Genomic DNA, 27,686 nt, shown 5'->3' with positions numbered 1-27,686 from the left:
CATTCCGTTTGTTTCCCGCCAGTGCTCTGTCCTGAAAGAGAAGCTGGACTCTCTCCTCAAGACCCTGGACGATGAGTCCCAGGCCTCGTCCTCCCTGCCCACCCCGCCCCCCACCATCGCGGAGGAGGTGGAAGATGGAGACGGGGCGGGCAGCGGCTGCGGCTCCACTGGGGAGCGCTCGGTGGGGTCGACGTGCCCCTCCCGGCCGCAGATATTCCGTCCACGGGAACAGCTCATGCTCAGAGCCAATAGCCTGAAGAAAGCCATCCGGCAGATCATAGAACACACAGAAAAAGGTAGTAGGTCGCTTAATGATGAAGTAACTTTCTTAGGCAAGGACTGGCACTCTCTTTCCCCCCAAACACGGTGACAGACAACCCACTGTGTAGGACGAAACCAGATGCCCAGGGGTCACTGGCAGTACCTTGTATCCGAGAACCTGCTGGGGAACATTCTCCCTCTTCACTGCACTCGCTTCTGATGGAAGGACTGGAGGGAGCAGAGAGCGTCCCCAACTGGGGAAGATGCAGACCGGTCCTTGGGTGGGGGTCCGCTCCCTGGAAGGGGCCTGGCCCTGCTGTCACTGCCCCGACCCCGGGCGCAGCTTGGCAGAAACGGGCAGGCGGTGGCCCCAGCGGTTCAGCGACTTTGTGGAGGGGCGGGCCCTGTGGGAGGAGGGCGGGGTCGGGGCCGTGGCTGAGGCTGTCAGCTGAGAGATGGAGAGAGAGGCTGGGAAGTGGAGGGCGGGGGTGGGAGGCCGGCGAGCCGGAGGTGGTGGGAGCAGTGGGGGAGCCGTGGGAGCACCGGCACCGTGGGGGCTGATGTGTGGCGGGCGCCAGGCTGTGGTGCCGATGGTACTCGGGGCCTGGCGGCCAGGCTGCTCGCTCTACGACAAGCCCACGAGCGGTGGCGGGGGGGTGGGGACCGGCTGGGTCAGATTAAAGACTTGCCGGCTGGTCACTCCTTTTCTAGACTTGGTTTCTGAGCTTTGAAGGGAACGCTGCAGGCGCACGGTGACGTGGGCGCTTCCTTGCTTCCAGCCGCACTCGGACTGTCTCCTTCTCCGTCTGTGTATGCTCACGTTACCCTCGGAAATCCCACCCCGTTCCCACTCACTCCATCTTTGTCCTCCAGTGAGAATGACGGGTTGTGACCCCGCACCGGTGTGACCCTCAGGCGGAGGCCCCCTTGTCACGTCCCCTCTGGGCACTGTGTGCCCTCACTCCACTCCCCTTCTCCACATCTTCCAGCCCTCGGCTCTCCCCCTTCTCCCCAGCCCGTCCGCATGGATGCCCAGGTGCCTGGCACTCTTACGGGCACTCGGAGAACAGTGGGGACGGGGTGGCAGTGTCGGGCTGTGAGCCTTCTGCTGAGAGGATATGGAAGAAAGCTCACCGAGTCCAAGAGGAGCCTGTGCACAGCAGGCGCCGTGTCACTAGACGTCGTCGTCTGCGCACTCCGTGGCTGCGCGCTTAGCTGTGGGCGTTCTTTCCTTGCAGCTGTCGATGAGCAGAACGCCCAGACCCAAGAACAGGAGGGGTTCACCTTAGGTCTCTCTGAGTCGGAAGAGAGAAAAGACCCGAAGGATGACAGAGTGTGTCCCACGGAGAGCTGTGGGGTTGCCAAGGCCAGGAGCCTCCGCAAAGGTACCGGCCGGTCTTGATCCCAGTGCCATCATCAATCAGCCCCTTGGGTTTGCAGTAGTGGGAAAGCCTGCCCCGGACGTTTTAGGGTGCCTTCTCATAATTGCTTTGGCCACGGGCAGTATAAAAAGTCGCAGACGCATGGCCTGTTTCCGTGCACCACCTCCCTGGCCTGGGGGAGACCCAGTGGGACCCCCGTAGGAAGGCGTGCGCTTTCCTCAGAACCTGCTTGTATACCCCAGACCCAGCAGGGCTCAGGCCTGTGGTCCTTTCTGCGCACCGCAGCTCCCGACCTGGGGCGCAGGCGTTCCTGGCTGCAGCCTCCGAGCTCTGTGCACCTGTGCAGTTTGCTCCAGGCCAGGCTGCCAGGCATTTTGGCCGGGGCACCACCTAGCCCTTTGGGGTGCTCTGCCTGGGGATGCTTATCCCTCCTGGACCGGCCCCCAGCGCAGACTGCCGCTGTGGAGAGACACGGCCTCCCCTCTGTGTGCAGCCCCCTCCCTCATAGCCTGTACCAGCTGCTGGGAGGTGTCTTCCGGAGGGGGGTTTGCTCTGATCTGCTCTGAGCTCCACTGGGCCCCGCCTGTGACCGGGAACGAGCCCCTCCTGCCCATCCCAGCCTCGGCTGCACCTGTGTTCCCCCCGGAGGGCGTCCAGGCCCACTGGCCTCTCTGTCCCCCTTCCCGTTCCCCTCCTCTTTCCTCTTGCACACTCTGCAGGGGGCTGACCAGCGGCTGGCAACTGTTGTCCAGTCCCCTCAGCCCTCGGAACGGTCGTTTCTCTAATGACCATTTCCAGTACTTGAGTAATGTTCTGTTTTGGACAGTTTTATGGGTTTTGGTTCTGTTTTATAATTTTATAGTGTCCAGATCCCCATGTGAGAAGCTGATAAGCAAAGGAAGTTTGACACTGGGCAGTTCTGCCTCTCTTCCTCCCCAGTCAGGAAACCGGGATGGGCTGCCCGCACTGAACACCAAGATCCTGTTCTCGAGTGAGTGTCCCCCGTGGGTTGGCTGAGTGTCTGTGGGCCGTGCACGTGGGGCAGTAAGCTGCCAACTAGCGAGGTCCAGGATCTGTTGCTTTGGCACTGAGTTGTGAGAATGAATGTGACCGGGTCCCTGTCCTCTAAGAGTTTATATACAGGCCTGTGGCAAACAGACAGGATTCCAAAGTTATGTCATGGTGTGAAAAGTGCCCTTATTTAGTGTAAAGGGCAGCAAGCACCCATATTGCTTCTCGGGGCCCCAGGAAGATGTCGTTGAGAGGGTAATATCTGAGCTGGGTACTGAAGGATGAGTAGGAGTTCTCCTGGGAAAAAGGGGAGGGGAGGGTTGTGACGGGGAGCCAGTCGAGTCATCCCATCGTTTCTAGCATGATGGTGGGAGGGCACAACTGGCCACCAGGGGAGTTGGGCACAGTCCACTTTTCTGTCTTTGCCTTCATTTTTCCCAGCATTCCCGGCATAGGGTTGAGGCTGACCATACTTTGTGCAGAAGGAAGGAGTAGCACAAGGGGTTGAGATTGCCAGTAAGAGCCCCTTCACCAGCTTCAGGTGACTTCCTGAGGCCTCCTGGGCCTGGCAGAGCCCATGCCATACCATCTGCTCCCATAGTGATTTAGCAATTTCTTGGTGAATCTCAATTGAATAGAAAGAAAATTCCAGAAGTCCTTGGGCGATGAGGCTAACGAGACCTATTTGGTTAACCAGAGACATAGATGTTACTGGAAGGGGTGGATTGGCAGAAGGTTTAAAAGCAGGGTTCTATCTCTGCCTTTAAAACTTAAAAACAGTTTTTTTTAATGTTTATTTCAGAGAGAGAGAGAAAGAGCACGAGCAAGGGAGGGGCAGAGAGAGAGAGAGAGGGAGACAGAATCCGAAGCAGGCTCCAGGGGCTTCAGGCTCTGAGCTGTCAGCACAGAGCCTGACACGGAGCTCAAACCCATGAACTCTGCGAGATTATGGCCTGAGCTGAAGTCGAACGCTTAACCGACTGAGCCACTCAGGCACCCCCGTGACTTAAGGGTGCAGGTTCCTTGAGGGTGTTCCTTGATGTTTCTGTCTCATGAATTTAGTTTTGCGCAGCTGTAGGACTGAACGCTAAGATTACTTGTACTGAGAGATCATTTTGGTGCAGCTTCTTACACGTAATGAGAACCGTCTTTTTAAGCTGTTTTTTGAACTTTTAGGTGATGGTTTCTACTATCTACCGTGTTTGATTTTGCTCCATGAATATGGCTTTATGATGGTGATTTTTGACCTGAAACACTTAGATGTCAAAATTTGGATCTGTTTATACGTTATTTAGAAATATTTAGTCACAATAGTGTTTTAGAGTATGTGTCCCTTAGCCTTGAAGACATGAGCTTCTGAATCCCAACCTGCTGTCTCTTCCTGTTCTCTCCTCTACAGACGTTCGGGCTGGGATGTCTGGTTCCTTGCCTGGAGGTTCAGTCATCAGTCGCCTGTTAATTAATGCTGATCCCTTCAACTCGGAATCAGAAAACCTGTGAGTATGGGGGTAAACCAGGCGAGCGCGATGTTAAAAGAATGTTGGAGGCCATGAGGCACCTGGGTGGTTCAGTCGGTTAAGTGTCCGACTTTGGCTCAGGTCATGATCTCACGGTTCCTGAGTTCGAACCCCGCGTCGTGCTCTGTGCTGACAACTCAGAGCCTGGAGCCTGCTTCAGATTCTGTGTCTTCCTCGCTCTCTGCCCCTCCTTTCCTCACCCTCTGTCTCTGTTCGTCTCTCTCTCTCTCTCAAAAATAAATAAATGTTAAAAACAGACAACAACAACAACAACAAAAAGAATATTGGAGCCCAGAAAATAGATTTGGCATTGGCCAGAGGAATTCGTGTACAGATGACTAGGTTGTCCTTTTCTAGCTTTGGTTAGCTGATAAGGAAAACCTAGAAATGCCTCAGCTAAGAGTCTGGTTGGAAATGTGTGACGGGCATAGCCTGTCCCGGCTCATCCCAGCTTCCCATGAGGTCACGCGTCTATGGCTCCTGAACATCTCTCCTGGTCTGAGGTTTTTGGCAGGTTCAGAAACTCCTGCTGGGAGCTGACTCGGTCCTTGTTCTCACTGTCGCTCTCCCGTACCCAGCTAGTGCTGCGTTGGCACCTTGTCCCGACATCCTTCCTTCCCCCGCTCTGCCCTATTGGTGCTGCAGTGGCCTGGATTCTGGGGCTGAATCTGGGAGATACCGTCCCAGGTTTGCCATCACAGGGAAGAAGGTTCGATGCTGCTCTGTGGGCTGGTGCTGTGTCCTCTGCCCTGTTTCTCAGGTGGTGGGGACTTTGACGAGGCAGTTTAGTGGACTTCGTTCTTGTGTGTATGGAGGCCGTTATGGAGACAAACGGTATTTTGAAAATCTGGTCTTCTAGATTTCCCTTTCTGCTGGTTGATGGCAAGTTCTGGGCAGTGTGGCCGGTGGCAGTGGGTTGCATGTTCCCAGCCGCGTGTGTCTGGTATGCTGGGGGAGGGGACAGAAATGCACAGCTTGCACGGACTCCGTGGGTTCTGAGAGCAGAGCTGGAAGTGTGCAGAGTGGCCGTTTCTGCCACCCCGATTTGCCAGGGTGGCCTCAATGGAGTTACCTGCTGCCAGCCTCTGGCCTGCCCAGGCACCTCAGTGTCCCTGTCCCGGGCCCAACACTGCCTCCTGCCTGCCCCACGGGGCTCTGGTCCTGACGCTCCCTGGTGCCGTTTTCCTTAGGCCAGAGCCGCAGCCTTCCGTGAGCAGCGCACACAGGGCCCCCTGAGCCAAGTATTTCGTTTGTTCCCTTCCCCTGAGACCAGAAGTCCCACACCTGGCAGCATCGGTGTCTTTTCCTCCTCTCCGCTTCAGGAAGCGGGAGCCTAACCCGGGGAGGCCAGCTGCTCTCCTCCCTCTGCGCAGGGCGGTGTGCTGGGGCTGTAGCTTGGGGCCCCTAGACTTGTGGTCATTCTGCCTTTGCCTGTGGTGGCCCCTGGGGCCTGGCCATCCCCCACTTCCCAGGCCCCTGCGCCCGGTCTCCTCATCCCCCTTCCCCTGTCCCCATGCTGGTTCTGTGAGTTGGATCTGTCCGTTTTCCCAGGACCTGTAGATACTGGTCAGCACGTGGTCGTCTTTTCAGAAAACAGTTTCTCCCTGAGCTTTGTTCTCACTAAGCTGGTAGGCACTCGGATTAGATGTGTCCTAAAAACACGTCCATGTGGTGATGGCTTCCCAAATCAGGCTGCACATGCCTGTTAACCTGAAATTAACCTGAAATTAAGCTGAAACCTCGAGTTCTGACCCCAGACATGTTCCCTGCAGAGCCCAGGAGCGCCAGGCACGGACTTTCCTCCTTGCTGTTTCCTCTGGGTGGAGGCTCAGGGACTCCTTCCTTCAGCCAGCCTCCTGGAAGGAAAGGAGAGCCCTGGAGCCCCGGTGTGGCCCTGGTGGCCACAGTGATCGCCGGGGAGGCCGAGAAGCTGGAATGAAATGAGTCTCGTGGGCAGAGGACTCGGGAAAGGGCGGTGCTGGCCCCGGGCCTGGGATGCACTGCTCTGATCGGATCTCGGGGAGGAAGACGTGTGGGAGGCCTTGGGTTGAAGACGCCAGAGCGCGTGTGCCATAGATATGGTCAGGTTCACGCTGCTGGTGGGAGCGCGAGATGGCGCGGCTGCTCTGGGACCCGGTCTGGTAGTTCCTCATGGTACGGTTTCCACGCGGCTCAGAGCACCTGTGGGGCCACGACCGAGGAGTGAGAACATGTCCACGACAGCGTGCGTGTTGGTGCTCACGTGTCTACGGCAGAGTGCTGTTTGGCCATCAACAGGGATGAGGTCCTGAGCACGGATGCGATCTGAAAACATTATGCTCGTGGATTCCGTTTATACGAACCTGGCAGAGTAGGCGCACCATGGAGACAGCAGATCTGAGTTGCCAGGGCTGGTGGGGGGGTTTGGGAGCTGATGGCGAAGGGCTGCGGACTTGCTTTTGGGGTGATGAGATGCCCTAAAATGCATAGTAGTGCCCAACCAAATATGTTAAAAATCACCGAGTCCTGGGGCGCCCGGGTGGCTCAGTCGGTTAATGTCCAACTTCCGCTCAGGTCATGTTCTCACAGTTTGTGGTTCGAGCCCCGCGTCGGGCTCTGTGCTGACAGCTCAGAGCCTGGAGCCTGCTTCGGATTCTGTGTCTGCCTCTCTCTCTGTTTCTCCCTCGTTCATGCTCTGTCTCACTCTCTCAAAAATAAATAAACATTAAAAAAAATTTCAACCAAATATCAGAGTCTTAAGTTTTAAGTGGGCGCCTCAGGCAGTATGTGAGGTTGAGCCTCAGTAAAGCTGCTACTGAAGGAAAAGCCATGAGTTTTGCCCTCAGGGAGAAATGCTTGCAGGGGGAGGCTGTGAAGCCACCTGCGGTTCTCACGGGTCCGAAACCCCCTTTGCAGAGAGTATTACACGGAGAAGTGCGTCATGAACAATTATTTTGGCATCGGCCTGGATGCGAAGATATCCCTGGACTTCAACAACAAGCGTGACGAGCACCCAGAGAAGTGCAGGTAGGCGGTGTGGCGGGCTTGTGTGCACACTGCTCCTTCGTCCTCGCTTCCCCTTCCGGGTAGCGAGGGAACCGCTAGAGTCAGCGAGGCAGTGGGTGTCCAGAGCGCGGAGGCAGAAGGCAGATGTGAAAACCAGGTGCCTCGTTGTTGGAAAGAGAGGTGCTTGCACGAGATGTGGGTGGGACCAGGCTGGGGGTCTGGGAGGCCAGCCTGGAGGGGGGTTCCAGCCCTCAGGGTTGGTGTGGTCAGGACAAATTCCACATGAGAACATGAGTGACTGCAGTCAGTCAGAAGGGTCTGCGTCGTAAGTCGTGGTGGTGCTGTAGAGGGACAGGTGACAAAGTGTGCTAGGAGGGTACTGTGCCAGGTACGTGAGACCCCGGCGGCGTTGGGGGCGGCCCGGCTGCCTCCCCACCATGCCCATGAGGAGACACCCCTCTGTAGGAAGACAGCCACGTGAGAGGCCCGAGGGGTGTCCTTGGGGATGTTCCTTTTTTCCCCCTAAATGACGTCTACTCATCCCTCCCCACCTTGGGAGGGGATGCAGAGAAATGGGCAGCTTTCTCCTTGGTTGAGGTGGAGATTCCGTCTCCCCTGGGAAAACACGAGAAGTGAAGCAGGGAGTTAGCGTCTCCCACCCCACCCTTCAGTAATCACCTGGAGGAGGAGACCGTTCAGCTTTGACATTCTAGAACTGGCAAAGGAGAAGCTGATGTGCAGTTTGGCCAGAGACAGCCGCTGATGCAGGAGTCGGGGCCCCTTGCTGGAGAGCCTACAAACTTGTTCGTCGTCCCATCTCGTCCATGTGCCCCCTGCTTCCTTGGTGCCGTTGTCACTTGGAAGGGGACGCTGGGAGAGCTGGGTGGGAGGGGCTCACACACCTAAGGAGTTGCCCTGGTGATCACCCAGGTGCTCTGTAGGTGCAGATTTCTCAGAAAACAAAATCAAGCTTAAGAATTCAAGAAACCTTTGAATGCTGGGGTTCTTAAGTGGAGGAAAGTGTCTCAGAAGCCCCCCAGGGACATCTCTGTTGTTCAGCACATGATGGCGAGCCCGACTCCTTTAAAAAGGCCCCCGTTAGTTCAAAAATAACTGAAAAGGCATGAGAATGCGTGCAATTTAACAGAGTAAGATAGTGAGTGACAAAGCCATGTGCAATACATTTTTAGAACTGTGGGCCCCTGCTAGGATAATCCCTGAGTTTGTATCAAGAGCTTTGAAAAGGTCTAAGAGGAATTCCATTTCTACGAGTCTATCCTAAGAAGTAACGAAACATTTGCAAAGAGGTGTGTGCAAAGGGGCCACTGCCACGTGACTTACGGAGCCTGGGACTGGGAACCGGCTGGGTCCAGTCACAGGGATTAAGTGGACAAGGGCCCGTAGGGAAAGGCCCTGCTGTGATCAGTCCGGCGTCTGGACGCAGGGTGCAGGGCCAAGTGAGCAGAGTCGGTCAGCAGACTGTAAACTGGCTGTTTCCCCACGTGAGTCGAAGACTTAGAAAAGACTGAAGAAATACACCAAAGTTTTTACCATCAGGACGCACAGCTGTGGGGATTAGGAGGATTTTTTTCTCCTTTGTGCTTTTTTGCACTTCCCAAATTTTCTATGCTAAGCATAATTTTCTAGCTGGAAAAAAAATCATTATCGGTTTTTTGTGAGGTTCTGTAATGTCTTTTTTACCTTTTTAGGTAAAATTACTTTCTTGGGAATGTTACTTTTCAGCAGAATTTTCTATCACTAAACGTGTCTCTTTATGCACATCTTACATCGGCACATAATGAGGAAATGCCCTTCCTTATTGAGATGTCGGGGCTGTGAGTGGTTGCCGAGTCTGACTGCTGTGTGATGGGACGTCTTCCTGCGGCTGCGGTAGTGGCTGCCGTTAGCTGTATAAAGAGAGCGGGAGTCCTGTCACTTCTTTGCTTTCCACCTCCAGGAGCCGGACCAAGAACATGATGTGGTACGGAGTTCTTGGAACCAAAGAGCTGCTGCACAGAACCTACAGGAACCTGGAGCAGAAGGTCCTGCTGGAGGTGAGCAAGAGGGTCTCCTGCAGGCAGGCCAGCGCCCGCCTGGTCTCCTGTGAGCCCCTCTCCTCGCTGGGTGTGGGGTCCCGCTGCCCTGAGGTCCCTCAGTGAGAGCCCAGCTGTGGTGGTGGCCTTCGCCGCCGCGGGCGGGCGGGTTGCTGGTGAAGAAGGACCAGGTTGATGCTGTCATTCCCTTGTTTCCTTCTCTGGCATTTCTGCCGCACAGTGTGATGGGCGACCCATCCCACTCCCCAGTCTCCAGGGGATTGCTGTCCTCAACATTCCCAGCTATGCCGGAGGGACCAACTTCTGGGGGGGCACCAAGGAAGATGATGTACGTATGGGGGTTCTGGGTGGCCGGGCCCAAGCTGGGTGTGGGTAATCCCTTCAAGGAGTGTCCACCACTTCAGGCCCTGATGGAGCCTTCTGGCTCTTGGGGCTCTGAGGGTGGTGCGGAGGTGTGGGTAGAACTCCTCCCTTGTGCGGGTGGTCAGAGGACAGTGGAGAACGAGACAGAGATGGTCCCCCGCTCGTGAGAAGAGAGGCCGGGCAGGACAGATGTGGTCAGGGGCACAGGTGTGATGCCAGCAGCCAGGCCCGACTCCGATTTGGGGTGGTCTGGGCAGACTTCTCAGAGGAGGGGACATCTGCACTGAGACCTGAAGGGAGACCTCGCAGGATTGGCTGGGTCCGGTCAGGGGAGGGTGCAGAGGCTGTTCCAGGTAATTGCTGGAACAGCACATGTGAAGGCTTAGCGGGGACACGGGTGTGGAGGAAGCTCTCTGACGGCGTGTAGTGGGCAGAGTGCAGACAAGTCCGAGCCCACGTGGGGTTGTGTAATCCACGGAAGAAGTCTGGGATTACTCTTAACTTTGGAAAGTGTTTGCTTTTAACCACGGATGCAGCTTCCATTGTACGTAATAGCTAACAAAATAATGAACGTGAACTGCGCACTCAGGATGTTCTGGTTGCCGGGGTGCCGGGCTGGCTCAGTGAGTGGAGTGTGCAACTTTTGATCTCGGGGCTGTGAGTTTGAGCCCTACATTGGGTGTAGAGATTACCGAAAATTAACAAGAAGAAAGATGTTCGGTTGCCGTTCTAAGCACTGTGCGTGCATTAACTCAGTCCTCTTGAGAGCCTCTCGGGGAACACGCTAATTTTACCCAAAACCGAGGATGAGAAAATTAAGTACCTTGCTCGAGGTCGCACTGCCAGAAAGTGGCAGATCAGAGATTTGGTCCCAGGCAGCTGGTTCTAGTCAAGGTCTCACTAGAAACCCCCTCAATGACACAGTCACACCACAGCTGCTTCTCAGGACACACCAGCCGAGTCGTGCGCCTATCTGTAACCAGAGCAGCAGCCCCGAGAGTGAACAGCAGAGGGCTGTGCGGGGAGGTTTGGAGCAGGGGTCAGCTCCTAACACGGGCCCTTTCAGACTTTTGCAGCTCCGTCATTCGATGATAAGATTCTGGAGGTGGTCGCTGTATTTGGCAGTATGCAGATGGCCGTCTCTCGCGTCATTAGGCTGCAGCATCACCGAATCGCCCAGGTATCGGCCGTGGGCCCGCAGGTGGGAGGGACGTGGGAGGCAGCGTGGCTCACGCATGTTTGGAGAGGCCGGGCCTGGCCCAGAACCATCTCCTCTGTCAGCAGGCTCCTGCTGCACAGAGCCCGGGAGAAGGGGTGCTTTTCCAGGACCGCCCACGGCCCCACTTGCTGTATTTGACAATTAACACACACTCTTACAAAACGGGGGCCAACTTGAATCCTGCCTGCGCCCCCTGCCGTGACTTTCTCTGCGGGTGCCGGTGGGATGAGATGAGACAGGCCCCACTGAACTCGGCTTGTGGCTGCAGCTTTCGGGAGCTGCATCCTGAGTTTGGGAATGGAGGCCAAGCCTACGGGAGCGGTGGAGAAAGTGTGGCCTCGCCTGGCTGGTCTGAGGCCTACCCGGAGAGGGGAGAAGGGGAAGGGGCTTCCCTGCTACTGGTGATGGGCTGGGGAGGGCAGTGTTCTTAGGCACAAGGAAGCAGGGAGGCTGATTCCCTAGCCCACCCAAGTCCCAGGCTGTGATGTTACGGCCCTTCCTGCCTCAGTCTGTCCCTGCGGAGCGTAGGGTGTTTGAATTTTATGATCGAACTCTTTGGCAGTGTTCTCTGTTGAAGAGAGAAACAGTACATCGCTAACCACTTGTTGGGACTGGTTTACCCTGTTCTGGGAGTGTTTGCACTTGAGCAGGGCCCCGTGGCTCTTGCTGGTCGTGAGTCCCCACCCTGGGCCTGGTGCTCGTGTCTGACCACTGAGGTCTCACTGCGGTCACAGATGCCGTGCTGGGTGAGGGGATGGTGGGGAGGGACAGATCCTTGGGCTTCATGAGCCGTGCCCTGGACAGGGATGCTCTGGCCGCAGTGGTGGTTGGCCGTGGGCACGGCGTCGCCCCAGATGTCAGCTGGCTTGTGCAGGGGCGTGTGGGACAGGAAGGCTCCTGCAGGGCTGAGATCTAGCACCTTAGCTCCTTGGTTCAGCGCGGCGCACGAGTCACAGCTGTGGTGTTTTCTCAGTGTCGCACGGTGAAGATTTCCATCCTGGGGGATGAGGGCGTACCTGTGCAAGTGGACGGAGAGGCCTGGGTCCAGCCTCCAGGATACATTCGGATCGTCCACAAGAACCGGGCACAGACGCTCACCAGAGATAGGGTAAGAAGGGCTGCGTGCGGAGACCCAGAGGGACTCACCTGTGTGAGTCCCGGGGCTCACCTGCAGGCACACCTGTGCACCTCCTGTCAGGAGACCTGGAGTTTCCAGCGTTTTGTTCTGGGAATTTGCTTTTTTCAGACGCAGAGATTAAGTGAACAGGGGCGTAATTTCCAGGACGATTCGCCCTCCTCAGTGTAAAAAAGAAGTCTGTGTCTCCTTTTCTGGCTGTCGTCCAGCTGGTGTCCCAGCAGCGTTTGCGGTTGAACACGTGCACGCCTCTTGAGAGAGGGTCGCACAGTGTGACGCCAGGTTTCCGTGCCCTAGGCGTTTGAGAACACCCTCAAGTCCTGGGAAGACAAGCAGAAGTGTGAACTTCCTCGCCCTCCGTCTTTCTCTCTGCACCCGGAGATCCTGTCTGAGGAAGAGGCCACGCAGATGGACCACTTCGGGCAGGCGGCGGGAGCCCTCATCCACAGGTGGGCCCTCGCCTTCCCTGCGTGCTGGGCCTCCCCCCGGGTCTTCCTTGGGCCGCCACCGCCGCCTCGAGGGCCCGGCTGGGGTTTCCGCTGGCCCTCGGATGGGGTTTATTTCGCGTGACTTTCCGAGATCGCTCGGGGTGTATGTAGAGGAGGCCTAAAACCCCCAGGCGTTTTCAGAGCCAGCTCACAGATTTTAAAACCTATCCCGAATTCTTCAGAATCGCTCACTTACTGCCTCTTCTCCTTTATCCCAGACAGCAGGTTTGCTATTAAAACACCTTGTAGGTATTTAAAAAACAAAAAAAGACAACAGCCGGAGGCATTTCCTGCTCTTACTCCGCCTTGGAGAAGTGGCTCCTGGGACCATGAGACTTGGAGCACAGAGGTCCCTCTGCCCCTCTCCATCCTCCCCACCTCCCCGGTGTGCCTGCTGCTGGCCTGCCTCACTCCAGAGGGGTCTCTCGGCCGCCACATCCTGCCATCTTCGGTGGTGCCATTTGTGGCTTCCTCTTCCGCTGTCCTCGCCGGGAGCATCGCTGCCCTGCGGGCTCTGGGCTCTGTGCGCCCTTTGGGGCCATTCCCCTGCCCTTTCCCCAGGCGTCAGGCTCTTGGCCCGCGGCTCTCCTGGGAATGCTGTGGGCACTTCTGGTTCTCGGGGTCCTTCTGGGTCCCCCGAGAGCACGCCCTGTGCTGAGTTCTGTCTGGAGCAGCCAGCGCCACTTTTGCAGCCCTCGTTCCCGGTGACCAAATCAGTATCCGGGCCTGATGGCTTCGCTTCTTACACTTTTTCTCGGTTCCTTGGTGTGCCACCCACTTCTGGCTTCCTTCTGTCTTTGTTCTCGTCCCCTCAAAGCCTGTGGCAGCCCCACAGATGGGGCCCTGCATCTCACTGTCTTGTTTGAAGTCTGGTAGCTGCTCCTCGTTTTCCCCAGGGCAGGACGAGTGGTTCCCTGGCCAGCTTCCCTGACTCTCGTGCTCCTTCTGTCCCTGGCGCTCTGGCTGTGTCTGACCCTGTCACCGCCCCCTCCCTGCCCGTTTGGGTCCCTTGGACAACAGGCTGCTGCCTGTGGCTACTTCCTGGGATCTGAGCCGTTTGAAGCAGGATGGTCCCCACAGAGGAGGGTCCTGTCGTTCCCATTTACAGAGTGAGGCAGGCCAAGTCCCCTCTCACAGACGATCAGCTGCCAGCTTGCTATTTTACAGGGTGTGAGTCTCATTCTGGGGATTTTCCTCCCTGGTCAAGTTTCCGGAAAAACTTGGATTTTGATGTCATGGTTCCCGTTTAAGACCTTCTCTGTTTGCCATCGGTGAGGGAATGCCGGTCGGGGTCATCCTGTGCTCGTTCTCATGGCTGGGCTGTGTCTGCATTGGCCCTCTGGGCTGAACCTGGGTCTGTGTTCGAGCAAGGTGACGTCGTAGGCTGCCCTTTCGCCTGCTCTGATGAGTGCCATGTCTCTGTCTTTCTCTAGTATCCGGGAGATAGCTCAGTCCCATCACGACATGGAGCAGGAACTTGCCCACGCCGTCAATGCCAGCTCCAAGTCCATGGACCGGGTGTACGGCAAGCCCAGAGCCACAGAGGTGCCTGTGCTTTTCAGGTCTCGCTCCCTGGGAGTCCTGTAGCCCTGGGGCCTTCTACATGGTTGTCGTTCTGGTTCCTCTCAGGGGCTGAACTGCAGCTTTGTCCTGGAAATGGTGAATAACATCAAAGCTCTGCGCAGCGAGACCGAACTGCTGCTGGCTGGGAAGATGGCCCTGGTAAGCTGGGGCAGGCTGGCCTCGCGCTTTGCGTGCAGTGACCGTTGTGGTACCCAGGGCAGCACGTTTTAGTCTAGAACTCCTGGCCGGGGGAGTTCTAGACTCAGTGTAGGAAGGGGCCTTGGAGGTCATCCGATCTGGCCGTATGGTTGGTTCTCAAACAGACTCTCTGGCCACATCTCAACCACGTCATCTCTGGTGTGTTAGACTTCTGTGGACAGGACCACCTTTGTCGCTGTGCTCAGAATTCTGCCTTAGAAATCTGCAGGTGTGGAGCCATCTGCCTGCGACCAGGCACGTGGGCCTTGTTCTGAGACACGCGGCACTGTCACCCTTCCTCGTTCAGCCCTGCAGACCTGGCGAGGAGTCCGCCCTGGGCGAGCAGGCAGGTCGGGTCTCACTGAATCGCAGAAGCCAGAGTAGGGAGGGCCTGAGGGAAGGTCTGGCCAGCCTTCTTGCTTCAAAGATGAGGACGTGGAGGCCAAGGAGGTGGGGCGACCTGCTGAAGATCCCACATCTGGAGAACCACCCCGTCCTCTGCTCTTCATCCCCAAATACTCTGCTTTTCTGGGTGTGACAGCCGCCCCTTTGCCGCCTGCTAGCATTCCCTGCACTCTGACGTGGGCCCGCTGGGCCTGTCCTCTTTCTGACACAGGGGTCCCCAGGTCAACCAAAGTAGGCGAGACGTCAGCTCTGCCATTGCAATTTTCAGACAAGCTTGGTTCATTCCGCTCTTTACGAGAGGAGAGTTTTAGTTCCTGCATCTCAACCTACTTAGAAGGAGAGCTTCTGAGCTTGGCCCCTTAGCCAGTGCTGTGTGACTGACTTTCTGTAGGAGTTCTTGTAAGGACTCTCTGAGACAAACAGACCACTTCTGCTGGAGCAGCCTGCACGCCTGCATGGGGGCTTTGCTGTGGCCCCAGCTCCTCACCGCCGATAACCAGCTGTGTTTCTTTTCTGCCCGGAGCAGCAGTTGGATCCCCCTCAAAAAGAGCGGCTCGGGGCCGCGCTTGCCGAGATGGACCAGCAGCTCAGGAAGCTGGCGGACACCCCCTGGCTGTGCCAGCCCGTGGAGCCCGGTGATGAGGAGGTAAGGGGGTCCTGGGGCTTCAGCTTGGGCACCGCGGGATGCAGTGGCTTTCCCTTCAGTACCTGTAATCACCGTGACCCGTGCGGCTTTGAGATTAAGTTGGTGGCCATCTTGCAGCCCCTGATAAGGCTTCTCAAGACTCCTCTATTAAAATGCCGTGGAGTAGAACTTTTAGATAAAGAATAGAATAGGCATGTCTGGGTGGCTCAGTCAGTTAAGCATCCAACTCTTGATTTCGATTCAGGACATGATCATATGGTTCAGCAGTTCACAGAGCATCAGGCTCCATGCTGACAGTGTGGAGCCTACTTGGGATTCTCTCTCTCCCCCTTTCTGTATGCCCTTCTTTCCCTTTCTCTCAATAAATAAATAAACTTTAAAAAAAGAAAAAAAAAATGCCGTGGAGGCGTGGAAAAAGACTGGCAGCGAGAAGGTTGGGAGTTAGTACTGAGCATAATCCTTGATGACTGGGGCACTCGTCATCCTCAGAAACAGAATGGCAGGGCTGGCCAGGAAGTCCCTAGAAGGCTGAGCCCGGCCCCGCTGTTTGCCCCTGGTGCGCAGACACGTCGGTTGGATAAATGGCAGCTTCTTAAGTTTGTCGTCGTCAGGGATGGAGTCAGTGTGTTTCGCTCACAATCACGTTTTTGTTTTGCACGTATTTAGAGACTCCAGCTTGTCATAGGTCCTGTAGCCAGGAGAGACAGGACCCCAGGCATATGGCAGCCTGGGATGTCGTTGCCTCCTGCAGCAGGAGGATAGGCAGGAAGAGCCCCGGAGAGGTGCTTGTTGGAGGGTCAGTTTTGTGGGCAGCATCCTGATAAAGACGAACCGTGGATTGCCTTTCTTCTCAGGGGTAGAGCAGAGGTGGGCCTGGAGAAAAGTTCATCCTAGGCTTGGGTTCTGCAGTCTTGCCAGAGAAGTAACTGTTAGACGTTACACGTCTGGCACTCCTATCTCCAGTTTTGTTTGTTAGAACCTGTTGGCAGCAGTTAGGTGATGGTACAAAGGAAAGTTCCAACAGTCTGTCCTGCTCTGCTCTGAACATGCAGGCATTTGTTGACAAATGCAGAGGACATTTTGTTTTAAAGGGATAGGCCAAGCTCATCAAAATTAGTTAAATTGTGAATTATAAATACAAAATTTTCATTTAAAAGAAAATTCCTCAAATAATATATAAAATAATAGATGTAATGATAACATAGCCTGTAGTTCCAGACTAAGTTACCAAAGCCGGTGAAGTGGAGAGTGAGATGGGAGGCTGGGAAGAAGACAGGGACAGAGGAATGAAGGCCGTTAAATTCCTTTAAGGTGGAAGGTTTAAAAAAAAGTTCTTGACTTTGATAATTAGGGAAATGCAGAGTTAGTAATATCTTTAAAAACTTAAAGGTAGTTTCTAACGGAATTGAAAAGGTGTATGTTTTTCCAAATCAGTTTTCTAAAAACAAAAACAAAATATAATCTACATTGTGAAAAAATAAGAGACCAATAAAGATGTAGCTAACAGTGTAAAAGATAAAAAATGGTGTAGCTTCTCCTCTGAAAAGCAAATTATCATAAGGTTGTGTTAAAAAGGAAATCTAACCATATACCAATCACAAGAGCCTAATTTTCTCTCCCTACCCCCAGCAAAAACTTAGACACAAAAAGATCAAAACAATTTCAAGAAAACACATAAAATCTGAAGTTACAATATTAATATAAAAATAGAATTGCAATAAATGATAGAAACCGATCACTTTATATTGGCAAAATATATTTTTATAATAATAAAATTTATTTTTGTCTTCTTGATCTATCAGTTATTTCTAAAGTCTCTGACATGAATGTAGATAGCTCAGTTTACCCTTGTGGTCTTATTTTTGCTTTCTGTGTTTTGAGGCTATATTGTTGGCTGCATATAGATTTTATCATTATGTAAAGACCCTTAGTGATTGTTTTTAAGTTTACTTGTTTGGTATTTTCATCTTTATACTTTTACTTTCAAAAGTGTCTCTCTTATGACTAGCGTATTGTCAAATGTTGGATTTTTATCCAATCTGTTATTTTCTGTTTTAACTGGAATGTTTGGTCTATTTATATTTATTGTGATTATTAATGTATTTATATGTGTATTTTGCCATATTTTGTGTTCTGTATTCTTTTTTTGTTTCTTTTCATTTCTCCTTTTTGATTGAGAAGTCTCTCCTTCCTCCTACACAACTCTCTTTGTCCCCTCTAGTAGTTTGGAAATATATACTGTCTATTCTTTTAGTGACTACCTTCCAAATTTTAATTTATATAAAATCTGTAAAGCAAAAAATTCTTGAAATGAGAGAAAGGGACAGAAACCAAACTGTAGTGTGAACCATCACTACCAGTCCATGATTAATGAAATAAATTATAGCATATGAACAACAACAAAAAAAACTTGGAAAAATATGTATGTATAGAACATATATATATCATGTGTCTACAGAGAGAGAACTTTATACTCTGTAAAGAGGGCATATATTTTTTCTTGTTGCCCATAGGACATTAAAAAGTACCGAGAGTAGGAATCTCTTTGTTATTCTAGAAATTGAGAGGGAGCGTTTAGAAACTTTTAGGCAATTAACAGAATTATATTTCTGTTGAAAATAATAAAAAATTGAGGTTTATGTTTTATATGTCCTTTTTCGGTTTCATTTTTTTAGTAGTTTATTTTATTGCATTTCATGGGAGTACCAGTCCACTGTGGCCTGGAAATTGTTAAAGTTGGTTCCTTTCCAAGAGTGGTTTCAGCAGCCCAGTGCTGGGCCACAGGAAACCCCAGGTACCATAGCCGTCAGCTGTGGGCCCTGTGTTCCCACGCCCTGCCCATGGTGGGCAGCTCCCCCTCTCCGTGCAGATTCCCTCTGAAGACAGCAGAGGGCTAGGATTTTCCTTGGTTCGTGGGCACTGCGGCTGCTGCTGCAGCAGGAGGCTCATGGCCTAGTGCCTGGTTGCAGGGTGACCAGTCAGCTTGGTTTGTTTGGGGACTTTCGGGTCTCAATACTAAAAGCTCTTATTTCACGAACTGCGGTTCCAAAGCTTCAAACATAAAAATGTTTCAAAACAAATTATCACCAAATGTACAGCCACTGCAGAAACAAAGCAGCGTGAGTGCGCCCCCCCCCCCCCAGAGGTCTGACCTAATGAATCCTTCAAGCCATGTCTGTAGGGGCCCTGGTTTCTAGGGTTCCTGGTTGTGAGCTCATGAGACGGTGCAGAGTAACAGGCGGGAAGTTGTATAGATGACTCCAGGGGCAGGTTTAGCTGCAAAACCAGAAACCCTCTGGAGCTGGCCAGGGCAGAGCAGGGAGGGCTGGGGTAGTGTTCCTGCAGGCATTCATTTTGTGGAGCCCAAGGCCGAACCTGCAGCCAGGTGTCCTGGGAAAGAAAGGAAAACCACTCTTGCTCCTGGGGCCTTCTGGGCCTCCCAGGGCTCCTGCCTTCTCCGGCCTTCTTTGCCGGCTGCCGTTTGGCTCCGCGTTCCCGCCCTGTGGGACTCCGGCTCTGGGGTGGCGTTCAGTGGGCAGAGAGAAGCAGGGGCAGGGCACGGTGCCACATTTCTACTGGCATAAAAATAGGAAAATTATTTATTTGAGAGCAAAAAAAAGTTGACAACTCTGTGAGCTAGTTCTTTGAAAGTACTGACCCCTGAATAATACGGTTTGAACTGCGTGGGTCCACTTACATACATACTACATAGTGCAGTACTGTAAATGTATTTTCTCTTATGATTTTCCTAACGTTCTCTTTTCTGTAGCTTGTTAGTAAGAAAACAGTATATAATACATGCAAAATACATGTTAATCAGATCATTCAGACCCTTTGGGGAGTCAGAAGTTACACTGGAGTTTCAGTTTCGTGGGTGGGGGTTGGCTCCCGTAACTTCTACGTTGTTCAGAGGTTCCCCGTAAAGTGCAAGAAATTAATTAGCCTCTGGCAAATATAATCAAGGAAAGTTTGAAAAAATGAAGTGATAAAGGTCATGTAAGAATAGATAAAATAAATCAAGTTATACTATCTTCAAAGAAATGCTAATTTAAAAATCTTGATGAAACTGTTGAGTCTTCAGGAAAAATTTAAACTATACAGATTGAAATCTGAAGACATTTTAAAAAGAATAGCCACAGGACAACTTGAAGAAATAAGTATCATCTGCAAAAGAAAAATGTCAAGGAATGTGTGATTTCTATATATAAGGAAGAGTGTCAAAGCTAGGAAACGATGGACATTGTTCCAGTTCTTTTTTTAAATTCTTAAACGCGTAAGATTTACCATATTTGGGGGTGCCTGGGTGGCTGAGTTGGTTAAGCGTCTGACTTCAGCTCAGGTCATGATCTCACGGCTCATGAGTTCAAGCCCCACATCGGGCTCTGTGCTGACAGCTCAGAGCCTGGAGCCTGCTTCGCATTCTGTGTCTCCGTCTATCTCAGCCCCTCCTCCACTCACACTCTGTCTCTCTCTCTCTCTCTCTCTCTCTCTCCCTCAAGAATAAATAAACATTAAAAAAAATTAAAAAAGATTTTCCATATTTGTTGTTTTTAAGTGTATGGTTTAAGTAGCATTAAGTATGTTCACAATGTTGTGAAGCAAATCTTTGAAACTTTCAAACAGTTCATTTTTTTAAAAGCTTAGCACATCTGATTTCAAAATTCAGTATTATCAGGAGATTCGTAAGAATAATTTCTTTAAGTCAAATAATTGAAAGCAGTTCTTTATAAAAGCTTTCCGGCTGGGACGTGCACAGGGATTGAAAGGCCATCCCCCCCACCCCCGCAGTGGGAAGTGCTTGATTTCCAGGGGATCCTCGGTGGGTAGCTCTACCTGTGGTGTCCCCCCGCCGAGAGAGGACAGCATGTCTCCCCTGTGGGGAGGAGGGCAGTGGCAACACCACCGGTGACCTCCTCGTGCCTGAGAGTGGGAAGCCGGATGGAATCGGCAGCTCCATGTGTGGGCGGGAGGGACAGGGGGCAGCGCGGCCGCTCCCCAGAGCCGGCAGGTGGTCAGAGGTCACAGTAGGAGCTGTCTTACAGGACAGACAGTTGGTTTGGACGGCCACAACAGCTGAGTGTCACTTGTGGCTCTCATGACGGTCCTGATTCAGACAAACCAGCCATGAGGATAAACCTTTGCAGTGGTCGGGGAGAGTTGATGTTATTAACTATAAGTGAATTCTTGCTGGTGTCATGAGTGGCGATGGTGTCGTGGTTAGAGGCTTTAAGAAGAGAGTATTCCCATCTGTATGGGTGGCATGTTGAAGTATTTGTGAGGGGAGCAGATTGAGGTCTTAAAATAAGGGAGCCGAAGTAAGATCACATGTTGATAATGAGGCTTGTTCTGCTGGTCTCCCCATTTTATGCATGGATGAAAATATTCCTACTAAAAGTTAGAAGTAAATGTAATACTCCTGTATGCGTTAAAAAAAAGAAGAAATTTTGAAGTTAGGAGTAGGATTTTGTTTGGGCCGTGCTGCGGGACAGCTGCCTGTCCCTGCGGTCGCCGGGCCCCACGGAAAGTGTTGGGGAGCGAGGTGGGCGCCAGCCAGTCTCAGGACAGAACAGCCTGGTCACGTGGGAGGTCTTTAATGGAGCTGTTAGAATTGACAGTTGAGAGTTTTGCCAAATGTAAGATGTTTGTGAAAATGGTTCCTGAGTGCTGCAGTCATTGGTTAGAAAATTGTAAGAGGTTTCTTTTGTTAGTTAAGAGCCTGAAACATGAAATGCTTCTGATTAAGAGATCCATGAAGGGGCCATCAGGGGCAGAAGGAAAATTGGAGGTACGACAGAGCGCATTTCCAGACGTGAGGCTGTGGATTATTACCCCGTCTAGGTTTGGTCAGTCTAATGAAAATCCCTTTCAGATCTGGAAGTGCCATAAAGCCGAAAGGCTGACTGTGTGGGTTGACGTGGGGACGTCGGCAGACGGGGCTCTGGGGCAGGAAGAAACAGGCACACCTGAAAAATAAGGAAATTATGCTTTATTTGTGAATACAGGGGTGATACGAGTACACAGGTTATAAATACAGTTAAGTGCATTGTGTGTGCAAACATCCTTCACTGCAGAGACCCCCTTCCTACCTGGCGTGAGAACATCCTCCGAGAAGGTCCACAGACCAGCTGGGAAGGGGCAGTGTTAGCTCCACCCGTGTCCTGGGCGGCTCTGTGGGGAGGCGGCTGCCAAGTGGGGACCCAGTGCCCCTGTCCCTCTGGCCCCCTCCCTCCTCGCTGCTTCAGGGAGTCGGTCCCAAGGAAAGAGCGCCAAGGGCAGGAAAAGCTTTGTTTAGAAAGATACTCCAGTACCGATGGTCCCCGCCTGCCAGTGTAGCACTAGGTCGGCTGGGAGCCTACTGGATGATCTTTGTACAACGTGCTGACATTTAGGTGATATTTATGAAGCTTTTTAATCGTATGAGAAACACGTTATAAAATGAAAGCCGAATGTGAAAATAGACACTGTGCAGTCACTGCACAACCGCTTTTAAAAGGCGTCACAGATCAATAAATGCCAAGACTAGAAACTGAGGGAAACCGAGTAAATGAAGCAGGGACCGCAGCCCCTTTGCCAAGCTCCCCGCCTGTCTGAGAAGTGGGCCTGACTAGGTCGGGGTCTGACTCTCCGTGTCTCCCGCTTTCCCCACAGAATGTGATGCTGGAGCTTTCCAAACGCAGCCGCAGTGGCAAATTCCGCCTGGTGACGAAGTTTAAGAAAAACAGCAAGAACAGAGAAGCCCGCAGTAGCCTGGGAGCCCCGGGTACCTGCCCTCCCGCTGTCCTCTGGCCGTATGCGCCTGCTGCGTGCGCCCTCCCGGTCTCCGCTCTGTCCGTGGCCTTGTGGCTCTTCCCCAGGGTCCCCGCCTGCGCCGCGGCGTCCCGTCTGTAGCTAGAGAACTGCGCCTTCTTGAGTCCCATGCCAGGCGGTCGCTCCTGCCTGGAGTCGCTCCCCGTGCAGATTCCTCCGGCGGCTGGCACCACGCTGCCCGCCCGCCCTGGATCGGGGCTGCAGAGTGGGAGGAGGGCAGCAGAGGTGACAGGACCCCCGGAGACACAGAGCTCACACTCGGGTCTTGTGCTGGGCCCACCGGGCCTGCCTCTTGGGAGGGGCTGCCGTTCCCCGGCTAACGAGTCATTGATCCGGGCCCCGGGCTGGAGCCCAGGCCAGCAGCGACTGTGGTTGGCCAAATCAATAGAACGTGGCACTCGAGGACAGTTTTGAGGGAGAGTCAGTAGATTGGGCCTTAAAATCTCTGTCTGGAAGGTCGGCTCTGAGCATGGCTGTTTTCAGTGCCCTCCGGTGCCCGGCAGCCCAGGTTTGGATTTGTAGGTGGTGGTCACTCCCTTTGATTTTTCTTCTTCGAATGTTTGCCCAGCAGTTGGGTTTCTTTTAACGATAGTGGCTCTGTAACAGTGGTCGCTCTGACCATGTGAAATCTCTGCCTGTTTCCCTTCCTGCTGTGGACCAGAAGCGAAGTGAACCCTCTAGAAAGGAGGGCAAGCTGACTGCAGCTGCACAGTCAGATTGGCGTTTTCCTCTTATTTGGTGGCATCCAGTCTCCCCTGGGACACACGGCAAATGTCCAGAAGGCCGATGGCCAACCCGGCAGGAACAGACAGCAGCTCCTGCTGTGGCTCATGTCCCCTGAATGCGGGTGGCTCCCCTGCTTCTTCCTGCAGAGCTCTGGGTGGTGCGTGTGGCTGAGTGGCGGGTGCCGGCTGCTGGGGCGTCTGGGGAGCCGGCTGCTGGGGCGTCTCACGTGCTGGGTGCTGGGACGTCTCAGGAGCCAGGTGCCGGGGCGTCTGGGGAGCCGGGTGCCGGGGCGTCTGGGGAGCCGGCTGCTGCGCATCTTGGGTGCCGGCTTTGGGGGCGTGTGGGTGCCTGCTGCCGGGGTGTCTGGGGTGCCGGGTGCTGGGCGTCTCAGGTACAGGGTGCTGGGCGTCTGGGGAGTCGGCTCTTGGGGCATCCGGGGAGCCGGCTGCTGGCATTTTGGGCGCTGGCTGCCGGGGCATCTGGGTGCCTGCTACTGGGGTGGCTCGGGTGCCGGCTGCCACCTGCCTCGCACTGGGCTCTGGGCACTCACTGCATTCGTGCTTTTCCATCTCCGACAGTTCACCTCTGGGGGACAGAGGAGGTTGCTGCCTGGCTGGAGCACCTCAGTCTCTGTGAGTATAAGGACATCTTCACGCGGCACGACATCCGGGGCTCCGAGCTCCTGCACCTGGAGCGGAGGGACCTCAAGGTACTTCCACAGCGGCTCCTGGGAACCCGTCCCGGGCTTCCCTGCACTCCCTTCTCTGTCCCTCCCTCTGACCTGGCCGTGCTCCGGTGTCGTCGGACTCTCCTCGTGCATGGCTCGGGGTGACACGTGGAAGTGGCCGAGAGGCCACCTCTGCCCCCCAGCAGTGATGTCTCCAACCCGCCACAGCCAAACGAAGCCAGAGCAGAAGTAACGGGGGGGGACCTTGCTTTTCTTTACCTGCTTGGACCAATGAACTATTTTAACATTAAAAACCCTGTTGCCGGGGGGGGGGGGGTCGGTTCGGTGCTGGCTGGCTCAGTAGGTGGAGCGTGTGACTCTTGATCCAAGTCGTGGGTTCGAGCCCCACATCGGGGGCGGGGCTACTTAAAAGTAAAAAAAACAGCCTGTTGTGGGACACAGCCCTGTGCTAATTGGCCAGCAAAGGGCTGCGTGTGATGACGGCCCCCAGTGCGTGGGTCCCTCTCCCTTTGGAGCCCACACACGGGCACACCTCCGAGCTGCCGCAGAGCACTGCGAGGAAGCGAGTCCCGTGAACTCCTTGGTTTCCCGGTGCGCGTGAGGGTCAGGTTTCTAACACGCTGTGGGCTCCTACGCGTGCAGCGGCATTAGGTCTGAAAAGCGTGCACACGTTAGCCTAAAAATACTTGCTCGCTGCAAAATGCTGTCATCTGAGCTTTCGGTGAGCCATCATCACTGGTCACGGGTGACCGTAACAAATTTAACGGCCAAAATGTCTGAAGTATTGGGAGAATTACCAACACGTGACACAGAGACTCGCGCCGTTGGGAAAACGGCCCCGGGGGGACCTGCTGGACGCAGGCCACCAGGAACCCTGAGGTGCGGGGCACGGCGAGGCGGGGGCAGTGAGATGAGGCACGCCTGTGGCCGCTGAGCCCCGGGGGGACCAGGCGCCAGGACTGCGGGCGGAGTCCCCTGGGGCCTGCCTGAGGGAGGGGGGGTGGGGGGTGGCGCCAGAGCTGCGCCCTGAGAGGGCAAAAGGCCCCCCAGGACGTCCTCACGGCCGCGCTCTCGAGTCACCTGCCTCCACCTGCTGCCGGGCAGGGTCTGTGTCTGTCTGGCACGAAGGCGCCGGCGACTCTGTGGCTCGCGGGAGGGGTGTGGCGGGCGTCTGCACGGCTGTGTGTGTGTCGTTTTCACCTCGCGTCACCGTCTTCGTCCTCACCGTGTTTGTGTTCGGAAGGTCGGGCGGGAAGGCCCGCGGGGGTCCGGCTCCCTGCCCGGCGTCAGGGTGCTGTCCTCTCGTTGCAGGACCTCGGCGTGACCAAGGTGGGCCACGTGAAGCGGATCCTGTGTGGCATCAAGGAGCTGAGCCGGAGCGCTCCTGCCACCGAGGCCTAGCCGTGGCCCTGTCGGCCTGCGTCCCCCGCTCGCCCCGCGACTGAGGCCGGGGACCCGCTGCCCCTTCTCATGGTGCTACTCCCCCCTGCTCCGGACGGGAAGCCTCGCGGACGCCCGTTCCGTGACCGTCCCGGGGTCTCGCGCACACCAACACAGCTACCTTCGAAACGACACCTCGTCCGGCCCTGACACCGCGTGGGGCGGACCGCCACCACCTCTCTGCTCCTGCCGACCCGGGACCCGGGCCGGGCCCGGCCTCCGGGCGCCGGGTTGTCCCGTGGAGGCGGCCCGCCTGGGCCACGCGAGCTTGTCCCGCGGGTCCCCGCCGCGAGCCCCGTGACCGCGCGCCGCGTGGCCTCCCCCGGGCGTGCGGACCCCGGCCTGGCCGGCAGCCTCCCGCACCGGCAAGTTCCATGTCCGCGGGCCACCCTGGTTCTCCGCGGCAGCCTTGCAAGGCCCCCGCCTGATGTCCCCCGGGTATTGCGGAGTCTTTGGCCGAGACGCGGCCTCTCCTGCTTTGAAAGCGGCCTGGACGCGCTGCCGTCCCGCCCGTGTTCGCGGTGCGCGGAGACGAAGGACGAAGCGCGCTCGCCCTCCTCGAGCCGAGCGGACGGACGGTGACGATCTCGGGCTGACAGATCCCCTCTCCGGTTGCCTTTGGCCTCGTCCGCGTGGCGCCCTCCTCTTGAGGTGCTGGCGTGGGCACGTGGTCCCTCTGTCCCCGAGATGCCGTAGCCTCCCGTCTCCCCTCAGACAGAGGGTGTGTTTGCGTGAGCTCGGTGTTGGCGAGCGCGAGCGCGTCCCGGGCGCTGGGGCGATGCCTCGCCCCGTCCTGGGGGACCGTCCCCACCGACCGTCTCTGGCCCTGTGGGCGGCCGTCTGCCTCGGGCCGCTCTCGCCCACGTCCCCGGCCCTCCCCGTCTCCCCCGTCGCCGCCACAGCCCACCCTGCAGGGCTCTGTAACCCGGCCCAGCTGCGAGCCGGGGCCCCGCGCCCCTACCCTGTAGCTCGCTTCACCCCTCATCCTCGTGAGGGGGCGGGGGGGGGCTGCAGGTGTCATCCGGTCACCCTTGGGGGAACCTCAAAGCGGGGGAACCTTTGGGGCGCTGAACAGCATCTGCCTGCTGTTCCCTCTGCAAGCCCCTCCCCCTCACTGGGGTGCACGGCGGCCCCTCCACCCCCGCCCCCCGTGAGCCCGGCCGGGCCTCTGCTGCCGGTTTGGGGGCACCCTGGCGGGCACCTGGCCTGCTCCTGTCCCTGAGGGTGTGGCGGCGGCGACAGGGCGGGGTGGGGCGGGGCGCCTGTGCTCCGCAGCGCGCTCAGCTGTTGTGCGTGGCCTTCCCCACCCCGACGCCCCCTGTGCCATCAGACGGCTGCTTTGGACCCGGGAAGGCAGAGAGGGATCATCTGGCCGCTGGAAGTCACCGGCTTTCAAGGTAGAACAGGCTGACAAAGGAGACCGTGGGGTCCCGAGCCCGCGGTACCAGAACGGCGTCTGCTCTGTCACCTCTGGCCGGGCCCTGGGCTCTGAGGTCCTCGGGGCGAGCCGGGGACAGGCACGTGCTCGGTGAGGAGGGGAGCGGCGGCCGGTGCTGACGCTGTGGGGCCGTCCCGTACCCTCCGCGCCCTCCCTTGGGAAAGCCCGAGGGCTGGGTGAAGCATGGTGTTTAGAATTAGTATGTCGTCAGTGACTAAAACAACACTGTTTACGTAAAAACCGTTTTTCTGATTCTAGTAAGTTAGAGGCGAACGGAGTAAACGTGAGTGTTGCATGGAAGTGTGTTGGCGTCCGGCCGGTGCCGCATCTGCTGCGGTGGCCGTGTTGGTTCCCGGGAGGCCGCTCCTCTGCCTGCCCCCCGACGTCCCTGCCGAGGCTGGGCGCCGTCCCGCGGGGACCCCGGTCCCGTCAGCGTGGAGGGAGGGAGGAAGGGTCCTGGGGAGTCTTGGACAAAAGGTTTTGTGCCCTCGGGCGGGGCTTACCCCTCATATTTATGATCTTAATTTATACGGTGCCCGCCGTGGAAGCAAATGCCTCCTGTATTGCTGTGTACAGACCCAATCGGGGTTGTAAATAGGTTGTTCTGTGTATAAATAAAACCTGCCATTGTCAGATTTCTTGTCGTCATTCCTCGTCGCCCAGATCTTTCCAAACCGGATTCAGGATTTTGTATCTTAGCTACTCTGGAAGTAAGTTGGCGTGGCTGAAAAGCAAAATGGAAAGCCACTGTGTCTCTTAGGGTGTGGCCGCTCGGATCTGTGGAATGAAGGACCCAGCCAGGAGGCGGGGCGCGGGTAGGGCAGAGGTTCAGACTTCATCACAGGCAGCGTGGCCCAGCCTACTGAGGGAGGGTCATTGAAGCAAGTAGTCTCATCCTCCTAAATCTTTCATATAAAACTAGACCACAAGCTCTTCTGTTTACTCCCAGCACCTTTATGCCAAGGGAGTGGCCTCTCCAAGGTCAAGGTCACTCTGTCCTCTCCCGGTTCCCGGGAGGGCGACGAGGGGGAGGGCTCGAGTATAATCCGATCGCAAGACTTGCCGACGCGGTGTGTGCAGAGGGCGGAGCAGTCGTTCTAAACCGGAGCGGCTCCCGGCTCGGAATTCGTCGCCAAGACCCCCGTGCTCTCCGCGGTCTGGCTGATGCCATCTCTCCTGGTGAGCCGGCGAGCTGCCTAAACAAGTAAGCCTTGGAGTGCAGTGGCTCAAACCAAGTGTATTCTGGTTCCCAGAACAGTCACGGGGGGTTGTGCTTCAGGCACTCGGGTACCCCGGCCGCGGCCCCCTCCACGTGTCACTTGGGGGTCTGGCCCACGTGGCCACGGTGGCTCCGGTCACC

General features: G+C 55.3%; 1 protein-coding gene across 8 annotated transcripts in view; it reads left to right on the top strand.

Moving 5' to 3' along the window:
- Window positions 1-26,959, top strand: part of DGKD (diacylglycerol kinase delta) — a 111,706-nt gene extending 84,747 nt beyond the window's left edge. For 6 of the 8 annotated variants that reach the window (XM_047086076.1, XM_047086074.1, XM_047086073.1 and 3 more), the window contains 16 exons: window positions 23-296; window positions 1,500-1,646; window positions 2,506-2,634; window positions 4,054-4,150; window positions 7,067-7,177; window positions 9,114-9,210; window positions 9,431-9,538; window positions 10,640-10,753; window positions 11,766-11,900; window positions 12,225-12,376; window positions 13,849-13,960; window positions 14,045-14,137; window positions 15,108-15,227; window positions 21,876-21,987; window positions 23,339-23,469; window positions 24,760-26,959. In XM_047086076.1, coding sequence (XP_046942032.1) covers window positions 23-296; window positions 1,500-1,646; window positions 2,506-2,634; window positions 4,054-4,150; window positions 7,067-7,177; window positions 9,114-9,210; window positions 9,431-9,538; window positions 10,640-10,753; window positions 11,766-11,900; window positions 12,225-12,376; window positions 13,849-13,960; window positions 14,045-14,137; window positions 15,108-15,227; window positions 21,876-21,987; window positions 23,339-23,469; window positions 24,760-24,849 — 2,022 coding nt within the window. In that variant the 3' untranslated portion in view covers window positions 24,850-26,959. Of the gene's footprint in view, window positions 1-22; window positions 297-1,499; window positions 1,647-2,505; window positions 2,635-4,053; window positions 4,151-7,066; window positions 7,178-9,113; window positions 9,211-9,430; window positions 9,539-10,639; window positions 10,754-11,765; window positions 11,901-12,224; window positions 12,377-13,848; window positions 13,961-14,044; window positions 14,138-14,301; window positions 15,055-15,107; window positions 15,228-21,875; window positions 21,988-23,338; window positions 23,793-24,759 lie in introns of those variants that run through there. The other 2 variants (XM_047086075.1, XM_047086079.1) reach the window with 2 other exon arrangements.
- The last annotated feature ends 727 nt before the right edge of the window (window positions 26,960-27,686 follow it).

The sequence above is a fragment of the Lynx rufus genome, unplaced genomic scaffold, assembly GCF_022079265.1.
Source record: "Lynx rufus isolate CCGP_SWC_20201006 ecotype Redwood Valley unplaced genomic scaffold, mLynRuf1.p SCAF_2, whole genome shotgun sequence".
Taxonomy (NCBI): Eukaryota; Metazoa; Chordata; class Mammalia; order Carnivora; family Felidae; genus Lynx; species Lynx rufus.
This window is presented reverse-complemented; position numbering and strand designations above follow the sequence as displayed.